Raw genomic sequence first — 18,054 nt, forward strand, 5'->3', positions numbered from 1 at the left:
CGCGTGACCACTGGAGGATCCTGTCTCTGCTGCTCGAACACCGAGGTTCTCGGGGAAGCGTTGGGCGATTTGGATTGTGGGAAATGTTGTTTTGACGAGGAGTTTGTTTTGTGCCGCAAACAGGGGTTAGCAACTGCTTCAAATGTTCACTTCTTGTCGTTTATAAACGACTACAATCCCAGAATGCGTAACGGTTGTATATCGATGGCGGAGAGCAATGACTGAGGAGTTTGATGAAGATGTGGTATTTGAGGTTTGTGTTTTTATTCGGGCGCATATGTTCCGTTAATGTGTGTCAAGCCCGAGTTTGTATAGGTTTTCTGATTCATTCTGCGTGATGAAATTGGCGTGGTTGACCAGACTGTCAGAGTAGCTTGCTCGCTAACGTTAGCTAGCTTATTAGCATGGCCATGAGAAACGTTTACCCATTGGCGTTTACACACCCGTTATGCGTAGCTGAGACATAAATCCGAGCTAAATTGGCCGTGTAGCCTAGCCAATCCTGCCGGACTGCTAAGTAGCTTTTCTTATCATGGGACAGTGTGCTGTTTCATCATCATAGCTGGCGTGGAGAATGTGTGGTGCTTTATGCGACGTAGTAAGGGAATAACGTTAGCTGTTCGAAACGTCTGACAGCCTGATGTGTCAACATGTGCGCCACCGATACCGTCCGATCATGCAAGTGAGTAACTTTAGCCCATCATGTCATGCTTGGATCGGGGTGTGTAATCATGATAACGTATTATATATAGGTGGATCTATCAAGGTAGGCAAATGGCTTGCTATCCAGATGTAGAAGCACGGAGATGTTTCGTTTTCTCTGATCCTACGGATGAGGAGTGTCCGCAGCTGGTTGGAAATAGGGTCAGGTGTCGCCTTGGTAAAATTGGAGCATACAATTGGTTATTATTTCTTAATTGTGGGCAAATTGTTGTTATACCAGTGCCAAGTGCCAGTACGTTGTTCTAGGGGCAAACAGAGGAGAGGTAGAGATCAAAAGGCCCACTTTGCTGCTGCACATCTCTCTATTGTAGGGAGATTGAGGTGGGAGTCTGACCTGGGATGCTGTGATGCAGGACAGTGATTTGCTCATCCCTGCTGGAAACACTCACACACACACACACACACACACTTCCAGTCAGTCCCACTTTAAGCTGAGCTTTAACACTTGATCATGATGAACGCTCTTTTATGCAAGGATTTTAGATTATTGTGTTTAATTCCATTGTTGGATTGAAATAATGGACTTTGGAGCAGATTAGGTGTAAGAAACGGGTATGGAAAGAGGCAAGATGCTTAGGGCCAGGGGGAGGTTTAGGGATGGGTAGTTCACATACATAGGGTGTTCTCTTCTAGGCTTTTAATATTAGCATATCTTTGTTCAGCATAAGTTTAGCCCTTAGCTAACTCGTCCCATGTTTCCAAAAACCATAGCTAATCAATAAAAAACAAGCAGCTGCACACAGTAATACAATTAGTTGCCCATGACGAACAAGACTTGAGCAGAGAGAATAGATGATTTCCTTTTCTAGTTTGTCATCTGAGTGGCTGTTGTGCCCGCAGCATCAAGGTCTCTGTGTTTATGTATGGAAGTCAAGTGTGAAAGAGCGTGACTGAAATCTGCATGGATTGGCAAGGCGAATGGGAGAGAGGGTGGAGAATGAGCGTGTGAGTCCAGACGGTAATTGGAACGTAACGCTACAGCAGACCAGGGATGGTCTTCCTGCCACTTGCAGTGCCGGCTGGGTTGTGACACTTCTAAGAACAGCTGCCTGTATCTTGGGACATCTGTAACAGAGAATTGGGAAGAGCAGGAACAAAAGCTGACATTTGTCTAAATCTCTCTCTCCTCTCCCATCCTCCTTCTACCCTTTCACACTCTTTTTTTTCTCTTCCCCCTCTCTCTCTCTTTCTCTCTTTATCATGCTCTCTCTACACACTCTCCCCTCTCTCTCTTTCCAGAACTCTCCGCTCTTCCACTACCTGCAGGATCTAGGACACACAGACTTTGAGGCGTGTCCCACAGTGTCTCAGGAGGACGAGTGTGGAGGAGGAGAGGGGGGGACGACCTCCCTCCAGGACAGCCTGTCCAAACCCACAGTGAGTGACCCCCCCCCCCCCCCCCCCCCCCCCACACACACACACACACACACACACACACACAAACACACCCATCACTGCTACCATAAGGAACCCCCACTATGATCGCAGAGCCTTGGGGTGTTGTATGTGTGCTTGACCAACTCCCTGTACATTCATGCAGGCAGACAAAGTAATTACATCTGCTATTGATTCCAAACAATGAAACATATCACACACACTCACTCATTCACACTCATACACGGCTGGCAGACAGACAAGACAGGCATCATGGAGGAAAGAGAGCAACAGATTCAGAGCAAGGTATTTGTCTGTTCTACACACACACTACTGTCCCCTATTCCAGGGTTAGGCTCTGTCTATTTGGTCAAATTTCTCTATTAGCGCTAAGGGGAATTCCTAGTCCTGTTTAGGAAACTCTGTAAAAGGAAAATAGTCTTTCTGTCCTCTCTCGTGCTCCCTCTCTCTCACGCTCCCTCTCGCGCTCTCTGATTCACTGGGGCTGAATTAGATTACTGATATCTGGAGTGCATTAAAGTCTTCTACGGTCATGCTGTTGCGTGTTAGTGTGTACATGTATTTGTCCAACCTTGTTTTTACTTGTGCGAACATGTGTATGCCTCTGTGGTGTGAGTGGCTTGTGTGATATGTACTGTAATATACAGATGCACAATCATAGCGCTTTGCTAATGATACCCAGCTACTGTACAGTATGCAGTCATTTAAATATCTTTAGAGCCCTCAAGCAATGTTTGAAACATCTTGAACACACCCCTATTTCTATGTAGGGGGACAGGGTTCTGGCCAGCGCGTGGTCACATGACTCTGAGTGCATTCCTTTTCCTGTTTCTCTAATTTTTCAGGAAATGATGTCACATTAGCCTCCTCCGGGAACTTTCCGTCCGTCCGTGTCATGCTTCCTCTCTGAGAGCCTGTTATTCGGAGGAGCGTATGGGAATTATTCTCATAGAGGACTCATCATGGATATAACCCGTTTAAACACCCATTGTTATTGGTCATTGCTATCATCCACCATTTTCAATTAGTCAAGTAGTCAACTGGATGGGGATTCCTATGGGTTAATGGCAAAGATATGGTTATTCCTTGTCCAACATCCTGTAGCCCAGATAGAGATGCAGTGTGTGCACGGGTTAACATGGACGATTGTCTGGTGTATATTTCATTTCCAGACAGTACAAGGTTCTTTATGCCACAATTTCCTGCTGACTCTACCAATGGATATATATATCTATATATCTATATATATATATATATATATCTATATATCTATATATATATCTATATATCTATATATCTATATATATATCTATATATCTATATATATATCTTTATATATATCTTTATATATATCTATATATATATATATCTTTATATATATCTATATATATATATATCTTTATATATATCCTTTTTGCATGTGTCATGTCAGATAAGTCACGATGAGACCGCTAACTGAAGAGAGAGGAGGCAGGACGAGACAGCTAACTGAAGAGAGAGGAGGCAGGACGAGACAGCTAACTGAAGAGAGAGAAGGCAGGACGAGACAGCTAACTGAAGAGAGAGAAGGCAGGACGAGACAGCTAACTGAAGAGAGAGAAGGCAGGACGAGACAGCTAACTGAAGAGAGAGAAGGCAGGACGAGACAGCTAACTGAAGAGAGAGAAGGCAGGACGAGACAGCTAACTGAAGAGAGAGAAGGCAGGACGAGACAGCTAACTGAAGAGAGAGAAGGCAGGACGAGACAGCTAACTGAAGAGAGAGAAGGCAGGACGAGACAGCTAACTGAAGAGAGAGAAGGCAGGACGAGACAGCTAACTGAAGAGAGAGAAGGCAGGACGAGACAGCTAACTGAAGAGAGAGAAGGCAGGACGAGACAGCTAACTGAAGAGAGAGAAGGAAGGACGAGACAGCTAACTGAAGAGAGCCAAGGCAGGACGAGACAGCTAACTGAAGAGAGAGAGAGAAGGCAGGACGAGACAGCTAACTGAAAAGAGAGAAGGCAGGACGAGACAGCTAACTGAAGAGAGAGAAGGCAGGACGAGACAGCTAACTGAAGAGAGAGGAGGCAGGACGAGACAGCTAACTGAAGAGAGAGAAGGCAGGACGAGACAGCTAACTGAAGAGAGAGAAGGCAGGACGAGACAGCTAACTGAAGAGAGAGAAGGCAGGACGAGACAGCTAACTGAAGAGAGAGAAGGAAGGACGAGACAGCTAACTGAAGAGAGCCAAGGCAGGACGAGACAGCTAACTGAAGAGAGAGCCAAGGCAGGACGAGACAGCTAACTGAAGAGAGAGAAGGCAGGACGAGACAGCTAACTGAAGAGAGAGAAGGCAGGACGAGACAGCTAACTGAAGAGAGAGAAGGCAGGACGAGACAGCTAACTGAAGAGAGAGAAGGCAGGACGAGACAGCTAACTGAAGAGAGAGAAGGCAGGACGAGACAGCTAACTGAAGAGAGAGAAGGAAGGACGAGACAGCTAACTGAAGAGAGAGAAGGCAGGACGAGACAGCTAACTGAAGAGAGAGGAGGCAGGACGAGACAGCTAACTGAAGAGAGAGGAGGCAGGACGAGACAGCTAACTGAAGAGAGAGAAGGAAGGACGAGACAGCTAACTGAAGAGAGAGAAGGCAGGACGAGACAGCTAACTGAAGAGAGAGGAGGCAGGACGAGACAGCTAACTGAAGAGAGAGGAGGCAGGACGAGACGGCTAACTGAAGAGAGCCAAGGCAGGACGAGACAGCTAACTGAAGAGAGAGAAGGCAGGACGAGACAGCTAACTGAAGAGAGAGAAGGCAGGACGAGACAGCTAACTGAAGAGAGAGAAGGCAGGACGAGACAGCTAACTGAAGAGAGAGAAGGCAGGACGAGACAGCTAACTGAAGAGAGAGAAGGCAGGACGAGACAGCTAACTGAAGAGAGAGAAGGCAGGACGAGACAGCTAACTGAAGAGAGAGAAGGCAGGACGAGACAGCTAACTGAAGAGAGAGAAGGCAGGACGAGACAGCTAACTGAAGAGAGAGAAGGCAGGACGAGACAGCTAACTGAAGAGAGAGAAGGAAGGACGAGACAGCTAACTGAAGAGAGCCAAGGCAGGACGAGACAGCTAACTGAAGAGAGAGAGAAGGCAGGACGAGACAGCTAACTGAAGAGAGAGAAGGCAGGACGAGACAGCTAACTGAAGAGAGAGGAGGCAGGACGAGACAGCTAACTGAAGAGAGAGGAGGCAGGACGAGACAGCTAACTGAAGAGAGAGAAGGCAGGACGAGACAGCTAACTGAAGAGAGAGAAGGCAGGACGAGACAGCTAACTGAAGAGAGAGAAGGCAGGACGAGACAGCTAACTGAAGAGAGAGAAGGAAGGACGAGACAGCTAACTGAAGAGAGCCAAGGCAGGACGAGACAGCTAACTGAAGAGAGAGCCAAGGCAGGACGAGACAGCTAACTGAAGAGAGAGAAGGCAGGACGAGACAGCTAACTGAAGAGAGAGAAGGCAGGACGAGACAGCTAACTGAAGAGAGAGAAGGCAGGACGAGACAGCTAACTGAAGAGAGAGAAGGCAGGACGAGACAGCTAACTGAAGAGAGAGAAGGCAGGACGAGACAGCTAACTGAAGAGAGAGAAGGCAGGACGAGACAGCTAACTGAAGAGAGAGAAGGAAGGACGAGACAGCTAACTGAAGAGAGAGAAGGCAGGACGAGACAGCTAACTGAAGAGAGAGGAGGCAGGACGAGACGGCTAACTGAAGAGAGCCAAGGCAGGACGAGGTCAGTTGAAGTTTATTTGCAATAAAAACTTCACCGCCAACCTGCCTAGTCTCCTCCTTCAAATCCTGGAGTCATAAGAGAGTGAGATGGAGAGAAGATCAAGCGTTGAGGTTTTATGGCAATATGGATATAAGATTTAGAACACATACATAAATGTCACAGTCTCTCTCTCTCTCACACACGTCTTTGCAGAGTATTTTTTCCATCCTCTCACACGGCAGACGGGGAGCACAAAGACTCTGGAATGTTCCCCTGGGTGACGCCAGTGGAATACTAAAGAGCAGGACCAGGAAATGAACTGTACTTACTAGTGATGTGTTGGTTGTTTGTGTCACTGTGTTTGCATTCCGCTGTCTGTGTTTTTCTGTGTGGCCCTTCTCTGTCTCCTGCCTTAATGTTTGGTTGGGGAATATAAGATTGAGATGAGTGAGTAGTAGAGACTGAAAAAGCCTACATGGGCCTCCCCTTTCACGACTAACACACAACACACTACCCTCTCTCTGGGGGGTGGTTTAGATACCATGTTCTGTTCCTGTTGTGGTTGGTTGTTTAGTGTGGCGTGAACACCCAGTCCTGCAGCTCAGACTCAGACCCATAATCAATAGCCCTGCAGCCTGCTGGCCAATAACACACTGCGTCCCAATCTCCCAATAACAGTCATTCAGGGTAGAAAACACACCCAAGCCAGTCTGGATCAATAGTAAGGGTGAAGTTGCTCGTAGATGCTGATCTTGGTTCAGTTTAGCATTTTCCACACTAATGGTTAATGTTAGGATTGGGAGAGGGTGAGCTGATCCTAGACCTTTACCGAGTGGAAACTTCTTCATGAACAACTGTAGCCTGGCTGGAACACTGAATCCCTACAGGCCTGGGTCAAAAATAGCACACTATATATAGGGAATATGCTGCCATTTGGGACTCAGCCTGAAATATGCCTCCTTAGTGGTGATGTTGTCTGATACTGATAGTACCAATGACCTTTTGGGATAGTACTACTTTCCCCAAGGGATAGAAAATACTGTGAGGAAAATAAGCTATTCTCATCACTAGATTGTGTGACTCGCTGTAGGCATTTTAATTCACTCACTCTTCACACTATATTATGGCTAAATGAAGGGGATCAGGATTTCTAATATAGATATTTTGGAGAATTTAGTTAATAGCAGCATATCAAATTGTACAATTTAGTTGGAATGCTCATAATTACTCTGTTTGTTAGTGATTAGAATATTGTTCTGTTTACTTTGTTTGTTTACAGTGAATCTCCTATTGGAGCCTGGCAGACTATCAACTAGGGGGGAATGGAGGGTGTTTGTGTGTGTTGGGGGGGGGTTCTCTCTCACACACACACACACACACAATCAGTCACTCTTTGTTGGCGTCTCAAAGAGCCTGTTTCCTGGGATATGCCCTGGAATTAAGAAAATGTTTATTAGGAATGTGTGTGTGTGTGTGTGTGTGTGTGTTATGAGCGTTATTTGTGGTTGATGGCCAGAGCTCATTCCCCAGTTTGCTCTCACAGATGTAGTAGGCTGTGTCGTCTGCTGTTCGTATGAAGGATGTGTGACTTATTCATTTGCAGAATTATGCCTGGTTGATTACTCTGTTCCCCTTATTAGCTCCTGTCTCTTCCCCACCTGACCCATCCTCTGTTATTGGCAGGGAGGACGTCTATGGAGATTGGCTGATGCCTTGTGGAGGCGGAGCCCGTTCCACCAGGCTGCCTCTGCCCATAGGCTGGAGCAGCAGCTGGTAAGCGTCACCATGTGACTAACCATAGAACTTTAAGTGACTTCATCCCAAAGACACATGTTCTTATATTCGTTCTCTCTGTCCAATCCCTCTTTCTTTCTCTCTCTCCCTCCCTATAGGACTGTGTGTTTGGCCAGTACGCGGTGCAGTGTATCCTGGACCAGGATGTGTTGCTCCAGGAGGATGTGGAGCTCATCGAGCTGTTAGACCCCAGCCTGCTCACCCTGGGCGCCTCGCCCTCCGGCTCACCCAGACGAGACAACTCCCTGCCCTGCCCGCGTCTCCTCGCCTCTCCCTCGCAGTGGTACGCCCCAAACACAGATCCTAACATAGTCACAAACACACATAAATATCTACATGTTCACATAGCAGACACTAACATTCCATCTCTTTCTGTCTTGGTTTTTTTTTCTCTTCTCTCTCAGGGATGTAGCAGTGCTGGTGGGCCTGGCTGCAGTGTTACTAGGCCTGTCCTCTCTCTCTGCCGGGGCCTGCTCTCTGGCTGTGATCCCGTGGTGTGCTGCGGTCATGGGCTGGGTGGGGTTGCGAGGGGCGGGGCTGTGGAGACAGGGGAGGATGCAGAGAGCAGCACACGCCCAGGCCTCCGAGCTGCAGACCATGGTGCTGAACAGTAAGGCTCTGACCAGCCTGGCCCGCAAGTCCCTGAGACTACTACAGGAGACAGAGGTCATCTCTCGAGGGTTCACCCTGTAAGTGGACCATTTGATCTACTATCTATCTACTTCATCCATAGTAGTAGTGTGCATCCTCATCTTCCTACTAGTGTTGTAAGTGTGCATGCTAACCCTGCTGTGAGTTACGTACTCTGTCCTTAACGTTACTGTCCACTTTCACACACTAGCACTTTTATCTACCCAACTAGAAGGTTAGCACTTAGGCTAGTACCTATTATTTTCTTAGTTTATCATTACCTGAAGGGCCCACTTTTTACCTTTCCCTGCCTGTTCCACAGCCCGTTCCTCCCCACCCTACTCTCTGTTTCACTGTTCAGTCTCTGTAGTATTGTCGGTAGGACAGCATTGTCACTGTATTCGTCTTTGTTTGTTTTGTGATAGCATTTTGTCATAACCGTGTCGTATGTTGTTAGCCTGTCCTGTTGTCTCAGTTATTAGCATGTTTTTAGCATGTCGTGTTACGTGTGCTTACCTGCCTCTCTGGGACGTCTGCACAGTTGTATCACATTTCACTTGTCAAGTCTGCTCGACAGGGTGAGTGCGGCCAGCTCCTTTAGTAGGGCGGGGCTGGGGGCAGGGCCACGGGGGCAGCAGTTGATTGGCCTGCGGAAGGCGGTGTATCGTGCGCTCCGCTCGGCCTTCAGAGCCTCCCGCCGAGCCACGTGCCACATGCTCAAAGCATATCCTTCACACACACTCTCAGAGAGGGGGGGTATTGCCAGACTCAACTTATGCAGGAATGAAATAATGCAAGCACTAAATATTGATTTCTATCTGTAACCCCTTTGGTGTTACACTTGAGTGAATGTGTGTTAGAGGATATATTCTGTTTGACCAATTTGGCAGGTCATTTAATATATGAGTGTCAATCTGTGAGCTGATGGCTCCTTAACTCGTACCCACGTACCCCCTGAACTCTGAGATCGACAATGTGACCAACTACGTGTCTGCGGTGCCTCTGAAGGAGCTGGGGATGGGCCTGGGGACAGAGCACCTGACTGACGAGGAGGCACAGGAGCTCACCGATGACTACAGCCTCCCTGCCCTCAAGGTAAGACAGACGGACGGACGTAAGGAAGATGAGATTGGGTTAGATTTGGGATAGAGAACTTGCTTTTAAATAGATAGCGAGTCCGACAAGAAGGATATCCTGCTTTCACTGGAACAGGCCCAGATCCACGCCTTTTGCGTGAAGAAAAGGGGACGCAGATCGGGGATCCTTCTGAGAAGCCGGAGGCGAGTGAGTAAACTCCCAATGCCTTCCATTCTCCTTGCTAACGTGCAATCGTTAGAAAATACAATTGATGACCTATTATTAAGATTATCCTACCGGGACATTAAAAACTGTAACATCCTATGTTTCACGGAGACAAGGCTGAACGAAGAAACAGACCATATAGAGCTGGTGTGATTTTCCATGCACCGGCAGAAAAGAGACGCTACCCCTGGTAAGACGAAGGGTGGGGGTGTGTGTCTTTTTGTCAATAACAGCTGGTGTGCGATGTCTTATATTAAAGTTGTCGACCACACTATCTACCAAGAGAGTTCTCATTTGTATTATTCGTACTCAACCAACTCTATAAGGCCATAAGCAAAGAAGAAAATGCTCACCCAGAAGCGGCGCTCCTAGTGGCTGGGGACTTTAATGCAGGCAAACTTAAATCAGTTTTACCAATTTTTTTACCAGCATGTCACATGTGCAACCAGGGGGGGGGGGAAATCCTAGCCCACCTTTACTCCACACACAGAGATGCATACAAAGCTCTCCCCCGCCCTCCTTTTGGCAAATCAGACCACAATTCTATCCTCCTGATTCCTGCTTACAAGCAAAAACTAAAGCAGGAAGTACCAGTGACTCGCTTAATACGGAACTGGTCAGATGACGCGAATGCTACACTACAGGCAGTGTTGCCAACTAAGCGACTCTGTCGCTATATTTTGTGAGTATTCAGACCCCTCTAGCGACACATTTTTTAAAAATCGACTAGCGACAAATTTGGCAACTTTTTCTGGTGTTATTGGAGACTTTTGGAGACTGACGTGAAAGCACGTATCGTTCTTACTCTCCTCAATGAGCAGCGGGTGCTGCCGTGGGCCTCACCCCCTTCCCAAAGCACTCACAGGCGGCCCATTCCTCGCTTAGCAGGCCCTCCCAGCTGCAGTCAGAGCAGGAGATGTTCACCCCTCAGCGTTCAGACTGCAAATGAATCGCGCATGCGGGAAGCCGCCGCTGGCTGATCCCGCCCTGGCTTATTACATTCAGGGCGGGATGTAAATGTAAAATGTTTTTTGTCTAAAATAAATCACTGCATTTGACTCACACAGCGTCAGTCACTTACTCACCTTGTCCACTGTGTGTTCCTGTGTGACATAAGCTAAACATCTAGCTGGCTAGCTCATCATGTCTCAGTCTAAACTGTACACTCAAAAATACAGAAAGGAGTGGGAATCGAAACCTGAATTTAAAGGCTGGTTGAAGCTGTTTATTTCTCTCTACTTTGCACATTTTTCCACTGCAAATCCACCATTCCAGAGTTTTACTTGCTATATTTTACTTGCTTGTTTTACTTGTATTTACTTCGCCACCATGGCCTTTTTTTTTGCCTTTACCTCCCTTATCTCAGCTCATTTGCTCACATTGTATATAGACTTATTTTTCTACTGTATTATTGACTGTACGTTTGTTTTACTCCATGTGTAACTCTGTGTTGTTGTATGTGTCAAACTGATTTGCTTTATCTTGGCCAGGTCGCAATTGTAAATGAGAACTTGTTCTCAACTTGCCTACCTGGTTAAATAATGGTGAAATAATAAAATAGAATATTGGAGATGATACACGGGCACACTGCCTGTATTGTAAGGCTGATTTCTACGCCAAACTTAGTGATGTAAAAAAACACATGACAACTCAATAACATACTCAAAAGGCAAAGCATTATAAGAGTTCCACCCAAAACAAGCTGCCATTTATGCTTAAAAAAATTGACTGCAAAAAAGGCTGAGGCCACCATGGCATTAGCTATCGCTGAACACTGTTCCATGCTGGCATGTGATCACATTGGAGAAGCATGTAGAGCTGCTTTCTCAATCTCCACTGCTCCTACCCACATCAAAATGCACAGGATAAAGTGCACAGAAATGATTAATGGTGTTCTAGCATCATACTTTCTGAAAAAGTTGGTCGCAGATGTGGGTGACCAGCGTTTCAGCCTCCTCCTCGATGAGTCCACGGATGTAAGGGTTTCTATGTAGCTGGGGGTTGTGGTAAGGTACTTAAGTGACACCAAGCAGACAATTGTATCAACATTTCTGGGGCTTGTTGAGTTGGAGGGAGGAGATGCCAAATCTATAGCCCGTGCTGTTGTGGCTTTCCTCGAAGTGTTGTCTTAAAAAAGAGAAACTCCTGGGGATAGGGACTGACAATGCCTCTGTTATGACGGGGATTAACAATGGGGTCCATAAAGTGCTGAAGGAAGAGTTTGGCCTCAAATATCTGGTACTTATTTGCTGTGTGTGCCACTCTGCAGCTTGCTCATTTGTAGTTCTAAACATATTTAGGGTGTTTTTTACTCACTTTTTTTGTCTCTTCCACGACGTTATTCCTCTCTCCTACAGCGTCCAACACAATTACATGGATAATTATGCAAATTAGGTGATGATGTCATTTAGCTACTTTTAGGACAGCCAATAGCTACTTTCCTTACTGAGGAGTTGGCAACACTGACTACAGGACTGTTTTGCTAGCACAGACAATGGCATTAAGGACTACACCACCTCAGTCATTGGCTGCATCAATAAGTGCATCGACGACGTCGTCCCCACGGTGACTGTACGTACATATCCCAACCAGAAGCCATGGATTACAGGCAACATCCGCATCGAGCTAAAGGCTAGAGCTGCCAATTTCAAGGAGCGGGAGACTAATCTGGACACTTATAAGAAATCCCGCTATGCCCTCAGACGAACCATCAAACAAGCAAACCGTCAATACAGGATTAAGATTGAATCCTACTACACTGGCTCTGACACCCGTCGGATGTGGCAGGGCTTTTTATTACCAACTACAAAGGGAAACCCAGATGCAAGCTGCCCAGTGACGTGAGCTTAATGCATTTTTATGCTCGCTTCGAGGCAAGCAACACTGAAGCATGCACGAGAGCACCAGCTGTTCTGGATAACTGTGTGATAACGCTCTCTGTAGCCGATGTGAACAAAACCTTTTAAACAGGTCAACATTCACAAAGCCGCTGGGCCAGACGGATTACCCGGACGTGTACTCAAAGCATGCACGGACCAACTGTCAAGTGTCTTCACTGACATTTTCAACCTCTGACTGAGTCTGTAGTACCTACATGTTTCAAGCAGACCACCATAGTCCCTGTGCCCAAGGAAGCAAAGGTAACCTGCCTAAATTATTACCGCCCCGTTGCACTCACATCAGTAGCCATGAAGTGCTTTGAAAGGCTGGTCATGGCTCACATCAACAGCATCCTCCCGGACACCCTAGACCCACTCCAATTCGCATACAGATCCACAGAGGTCGCTTCTTTGGGCACAGGGGCTATGGTGGTACTGGTGCCCCCAGTATATAGCCTCGTTATTCTTATTGTGTTTTTATTATTACTTTTTATTTTAGCCTACTTGGTCAATATTTTGTTCTTCTTGAACTGCACTGTTGGTTAGGGGCTTGTAAGTAAGCATTTCACGGTAAAGTCTACACCAGTTGTATTCGGCGCATGTGGCAAATAAAGTTTGAGAAAGATAGAAGGAAGAGATCATTTAGAACCAGGTCGATAGGTGAAATGAGGGTCATTGTCAGAGTGAGGGTGTTAGCTACTCTGTTTGTCCCTGTGGGCTTGCCGTCCTCCAGGTGCTGTTCCAGTTGTGGGTTGGGCAGAGTTCAGAATGTTTCCGCCGATTGGCCCTGCTGCTGTCACCACGACGACTGGAGGAGCCCAGGGAAGACTGGGTTAAAGGTGAAACCCCTCCGCCCATACACCGCTCTGTTGCCACGGTGACACAGCCTCTCCACGGTGCCCTGGCCGGTTGCCTGGGCGACATGCAGCGTAGCTACGAGTTCCACCGGTACTTTGAGACGCAGCGCCGGACGCAGGGCTCGGACAGGGTGGGGCGCGCTCAGCAGAAATGCAGAGAGCTCAACACACTGCACACGTCTGTACGCAGCCTGCAGCTGCATCTCAGGGCCCTGCTCAACGAGTAAGTCAAACCTAACCCCTTACTCAACCCTCGCCCTCCTAACCCTAACACCTGTTACTCCATACCCTCCTCACCCCTCAGTCTAAAGGCGTCAGTATGCTTCAGTTCGGCTGGCGTGAAACGAACGAGAGTGCTCGCATACTCCCTTAAAGAACCTTCGCTTGAAAAACGGGAAAAAAAATAGTCTGAATTAATGTAAGATAACTCAATAAATGTGTCATTAATTTTGACGTTTTTGCAGAGGAGATCTTAGTCACACAATTTTACATCTAACTAAGATGTTTGGTGCAGTATTTCTCAATGAAAAAATGTCCATGAAAACAAGTTGTCTCTCATTGAATGACAACAGAAACTTCATTGAAGAATCCCTATTGTTGACCAATCTCTGACGAAGGGATGTAATACCGACTTCGGCTTGCCTTGAGGAAAGCTGTTGTGTGCTGAAGTCCAAAACCAACTAAAGCATCACAAAATGTAGTCATAATATATGCACAAACTCGTCCGAACTGTTTCGGCTGGAAAGCATGTGGACGCCTTTAGCCCCCTTTCCTTACCCCTCACCCCATCCTCTCCTCACTCCTCCTCCCCTAACCCCTCCTCCCCAAACCCTCATCTCACCTCCTCTTCTCCCCACTAGGATGATTATCCTGGAGGATGACCTGGAGAAGCTGATGGTGACTAAAGAGGCGGTGGAGGTGACTGTGGAGGGCTACCAGGACCTCCAGGAGCGTCTCGGCCACCTGCAGCCCCACATGCAGGCCAGCGCCGGATGCTGGGAGGACACCGTGGGCCAAGTGGAGCGCATGCTGAGGAGAGCTAACACCTGCCCAGGTGAAGAACACACACTACCTTTATTAGGCTTAGGTAGTTAGCGCAGCTGACCAGTTGAGAGCTGACGGGCCCTGATATTGGGTCTGAATACTGCACCCCCCCCGGGTTTCCATGGTTACAGTGGAAGGGTTATTTTTAGTCAGTACTTCCTCCCCTCCGCCCAGCCTAGAGACTATTCAGAGTCAGTGAGGAAGTGGCTCCTTCAAATATAGGATTAGAACCAGACCTCGCAGGGAAGGGAGGGAGGGAACAATGGCCTAGTTTCACCACAGACTGTTTCAGCACATTTTAGAGGTCTACTCTTTGGGAGCAGGGAGCAAGTTGTGTACACACACACTCCATTTGAGTGTGTGTGTGTACACATACCTGTATGTGTGTGTAATACATTCTATCAATCCTTTCTCTTTCAGGAACTCCTGATGGTCCAGAGCAGTGTCTCCCTCCTGTGCCATGCACACCTGCCCCAACCTACACCCTCATCCTGGACAGGGACCCCGTGCCTGAGGAGCAGGTACTGAACCTCACCACTCACTGTGGATCTACACACACACACTCAACTAGGTGCCATTAGTGTCTTTATGTGTAATGGGTCTTTCCTGCCCTCTGATTGGCCAGGAGCTGGAAGCGTACGTTTCAGACTCAGAGGATGAGAACGGGTGGGCGGGGTCGGTGGTTGACATGCTGTCTCCCGAGGAACGAGAGCGCCAGCGGCGGGAGAGGGAGGAGTCTCGGCGCGTCCTATCGGAGCTCAAAGCCGTACTGGGCCAGCGGGCGTCCGAGGGCGAGAGGAGGAAGTGGAAACAGCTGCTCTTCAACGACCAAGGTCTCGCTCCGCTTACCTACAATGCACCGCTCAGCCTCTGCCGCTCCTTCAGTTCTCTCTCTCTTTCATGTGATTATTTAATGATGTGTTTCTTATGTCTCCTAGCGGCGGTGATGCCTATCGTTTCCGCGGAAACTTCTATAGAATATCAGATGCCCTCCGACCCATTGGACGCTCTGACCCTTGTGGGCGTAGCCAATCCAGGTGTCGCCGAGGGAAACCACCTATCGGAAAGGCTGAACAACGAGGAGGAAGACTGGATCAGGGACGAGCGCCCCCTCACAGAGGCAGAGGAAAAAGCACTTACAGAGTTCTGCTGTGGTGAGGCAGAGGAAAAGGGGGAGGAGGGTGAAGGTTGGGCTTCTGTCCCAGCCGGGACGGGCAAGGCGCTCTACCAATACGACGGGCTGCCTGACGAGGGGGCGGGACTGAATGGGCCCGACCTATTGCAGCCACGGGTCCCCACCATCACAGTGATGGACAGGCTGACGGAACTACACGGCTCGGCGGCGCTCAGCTTTAATTCAGCCCTCGCCGCCCAGGTGGCAGCACGTTCATATACCTTCGCCAACATGGAGGAGCAGACGTTTGGAGACAGCGGAGAAGAGGATGAGGGAGAGAAGCGTTCGCTGCCTGATGGACAGACATGTGAGAAGGACTAGTGTCTAAACCCTCCTGCTTTACGGAGCTTTGAACAGAATAGTAATGGACAGACAGGCTCCTGTATTTATGTCTGACCCCACTCCTGGGTTATTTATTGCGGCTGTCCGTTTCCTTGGCTCCATGGGTCTCTGTCATGTCTTCATCGGTGTGAGTGTGTGTGCATGATTGGGTGAGTGAGAAAGCATTGTGTGTATGCGATGTCTGACTTGTGTTTGTGAGTTTTAAGAAGAAGCACTACACCACTTTATGTTCCACTCCTCCACCCATGCGTCCCTACTTCACCCACAATCCCCCTGTGGCCGCTCTCCTGTGCTACTCAGGTACCAGAACCACAAGACAAACTCTGACCTCACCGTCACAAGGTCTTCAGTTTAACCTTAAGGATCCCCTGTAGCTATTGGAGGCAGAGAGACTTGGTTATAGCATCCATTATATTTTCTCTAACTATTGACCAGTACCTTTCCGTGGTATGTTCACGTTGCTCTAACAGTTTAGCATATTGATGTCTGAGTCAAAAAGCCTGATTTAACTAAATGATTATTAGAATTTTTACCACATCACTCCCTATATGACTCCTGTATTGACAGGCAGAGTCTGATGTGTGGTTGCTCTATTGAACGTGTGCACGGCAGCCCAGGGCAGAATGCTCAGGTACTGAATCACTGACTGAGGGCTGAATGTAAGATGTTTATATATATATATATATATATATATATATATATATATATATATATATACACACACACAGATGTTACTGCACACACACCACGCTGTAAAAGGAGAAGGAGAGGTACATTTCAAAGAGAGCAGGGCAAAGGTATTTTTATTATTACTGTTTTATTTCTGGTCTGCCTCTCTGAGTCTGCATTTCTACGCACTCCCCGCCTCACTAGGAATGGCCCTATAACTGCAAAGATGTGTTGGCTAAAACACCTGTCACTCAACCTACAGCAACCAATGAGCAGACGGAGACTTCAGAGAGAAGGGTGGACATAGTTGACCTTGTTAAATGGACTAGCCTACCAGATTTGGAAATATTTTAACATGTTATGTTTTTATTTGAGAGATGAATATGGTCAGACAGTGGATTGCTGTGAAATGAAATTCATCCCCATCCACTAATGAACCAAACACATTCATAGTGCTTATTTCCCCAATGGTCTCGTCAAGTGCTCATCTGATGAGAGGATGATAACTGGGTGATTATTGAGGTAAAGTGTTCTACTACCTCGTGCCACCCCTACTGCACCTATTATGAAATCTGTTCCGCGGGTGTCTGTAGCTACTACATGTATCTCTGATCTGAATGGTCTGCTGTGTCAGAACGTTTTGGTTCTGTCTTGTGTACATCTGTAAATGTTTCCATGGAGATTGTACCACTGCATCTGGAGCGGCAGGTAGCCTAGTGGTTAGAGCGTTGGGCCAGTAACTGAAAGGTTGCTGGATAGCATCCCCGAGCTGACAAGGTTCAAATCTGTCGTTCTGCCCCTGAACAAGGCAGTTAATCCACTGTTCCCCGGTAGGCCATCATTGTAAGTAAGAATGTGTTCTTAACTGACTTGCCTAGTTAAATAAAGGTTACATTAAATATATATATAAAAAATCTCTCTCCCCTGTCTCAGCATCTGTGTTTCCATAACGCTCACTAGAATGTGATTCAACTCCATTGATTTGGGACAGTTATTACAGAGTGTCCTGGAATGCTACTATCGTTGATTACAATTAATTAGAGTGATGATCGATGATGATGATCGAAGGACAGCATGTGCTTATTGACTGCACAGATGATTCCACTTGTGTGTGTGTCCGGGGGTGTCTGACCCCCCCTCCCCTCCACCCACCGTGTCTGCCTTGTCTTGCCTTCCAGCCCTCTCCCATATGTCCCCTTCCTGAAGTGAGTTCTGCCCCTCCTGCATTTCATTTGTAAAATAAAATGCTATTCTGGAGCTGACTGTCTTTTGTCTCTCTCTTTTTAGATTGGTCTCTCTTTCTCTCAGCTGCCTGAGACTGACTCTAATCCCAGGGGGAAGGAGGTTAGGAGGGGAGTGGTAGGGGGTGAGGGTCAGCGTAGTGTGAGGGTTACCTGATCTTTTGTGGAGTCTCACATTTGCCTGACCTAGAACAGCTGGTGATCCCTGTAAGACCCTGACCCCAGCCTGCAGTCACACACACACACACACATCTCTCT

General features: G+C 47.5%; 1 protein-coding gene across 3 annotated transcripts; it reads left to right on the forward strand.

The window, feature by feature from the left end:
- Positions 1–11: 11 nt before the first annotated feature.
- Positions 12–17,815, forward strand: LOC110500038 (vezatin). Of its 3 annotated transcripts, none has more exons than XM_036957329.1 (12): positions 12–253; positions 1,963–2,100; positions 7,548–7,637; positions 7,757–7,941; positions 8,063–8,347; positions 8,854–9,012; positions 9,236–9,383; positions 13,203–13,549; positions 14,187–14,380; positions 14,791–14,891; positions 14,996–15,203; positions 15,309–17,815. In XM_036957329.1, the coding sequence occupies exons 1-12, from the start codon at positions 218–220 to the stop codon at positions 15,863–15,865; spliced, it is 2,448 nt and encodes an 815-aa protein (XP_036813224.1). In that variant the 5' UTR covers positions 12–217; the 3' UTR covers positions 15,866–17,815. The 3 variants fall into 3 exon arrangements, with proteins under 3 accessions (XP_036813224.1, XP_036813223.1, XP_036813226.1); XM_036957328.1 differs by lacking the exon at positions 12–253 and adding an exon at positions 277–682; XM_036957331.1 differs by lacking the exon at positions 12–253 and adding an exon at positions 277–682 and having other exon boundaries at positions 8,866–9,012.
- Positions 17,816–18,054: the final 239 nt, after the last annotated feature.

This window comes from Oncorhynchus mykiss, chromosome 21, assembly GCF_013265735.2.
Source record: "Oncorhynchus mykiss isolate Arlee chromosome 21, USDA_OmykA_1.1, whole genome shotgun sequence".
Classification (NCBI taxonomy): Eukaryota; Metazoa; Chordata; class Actinopteri; order Salmoniformes; family Salmonidae; genus Oncorhynchus; species Oncorhynchus mykiss.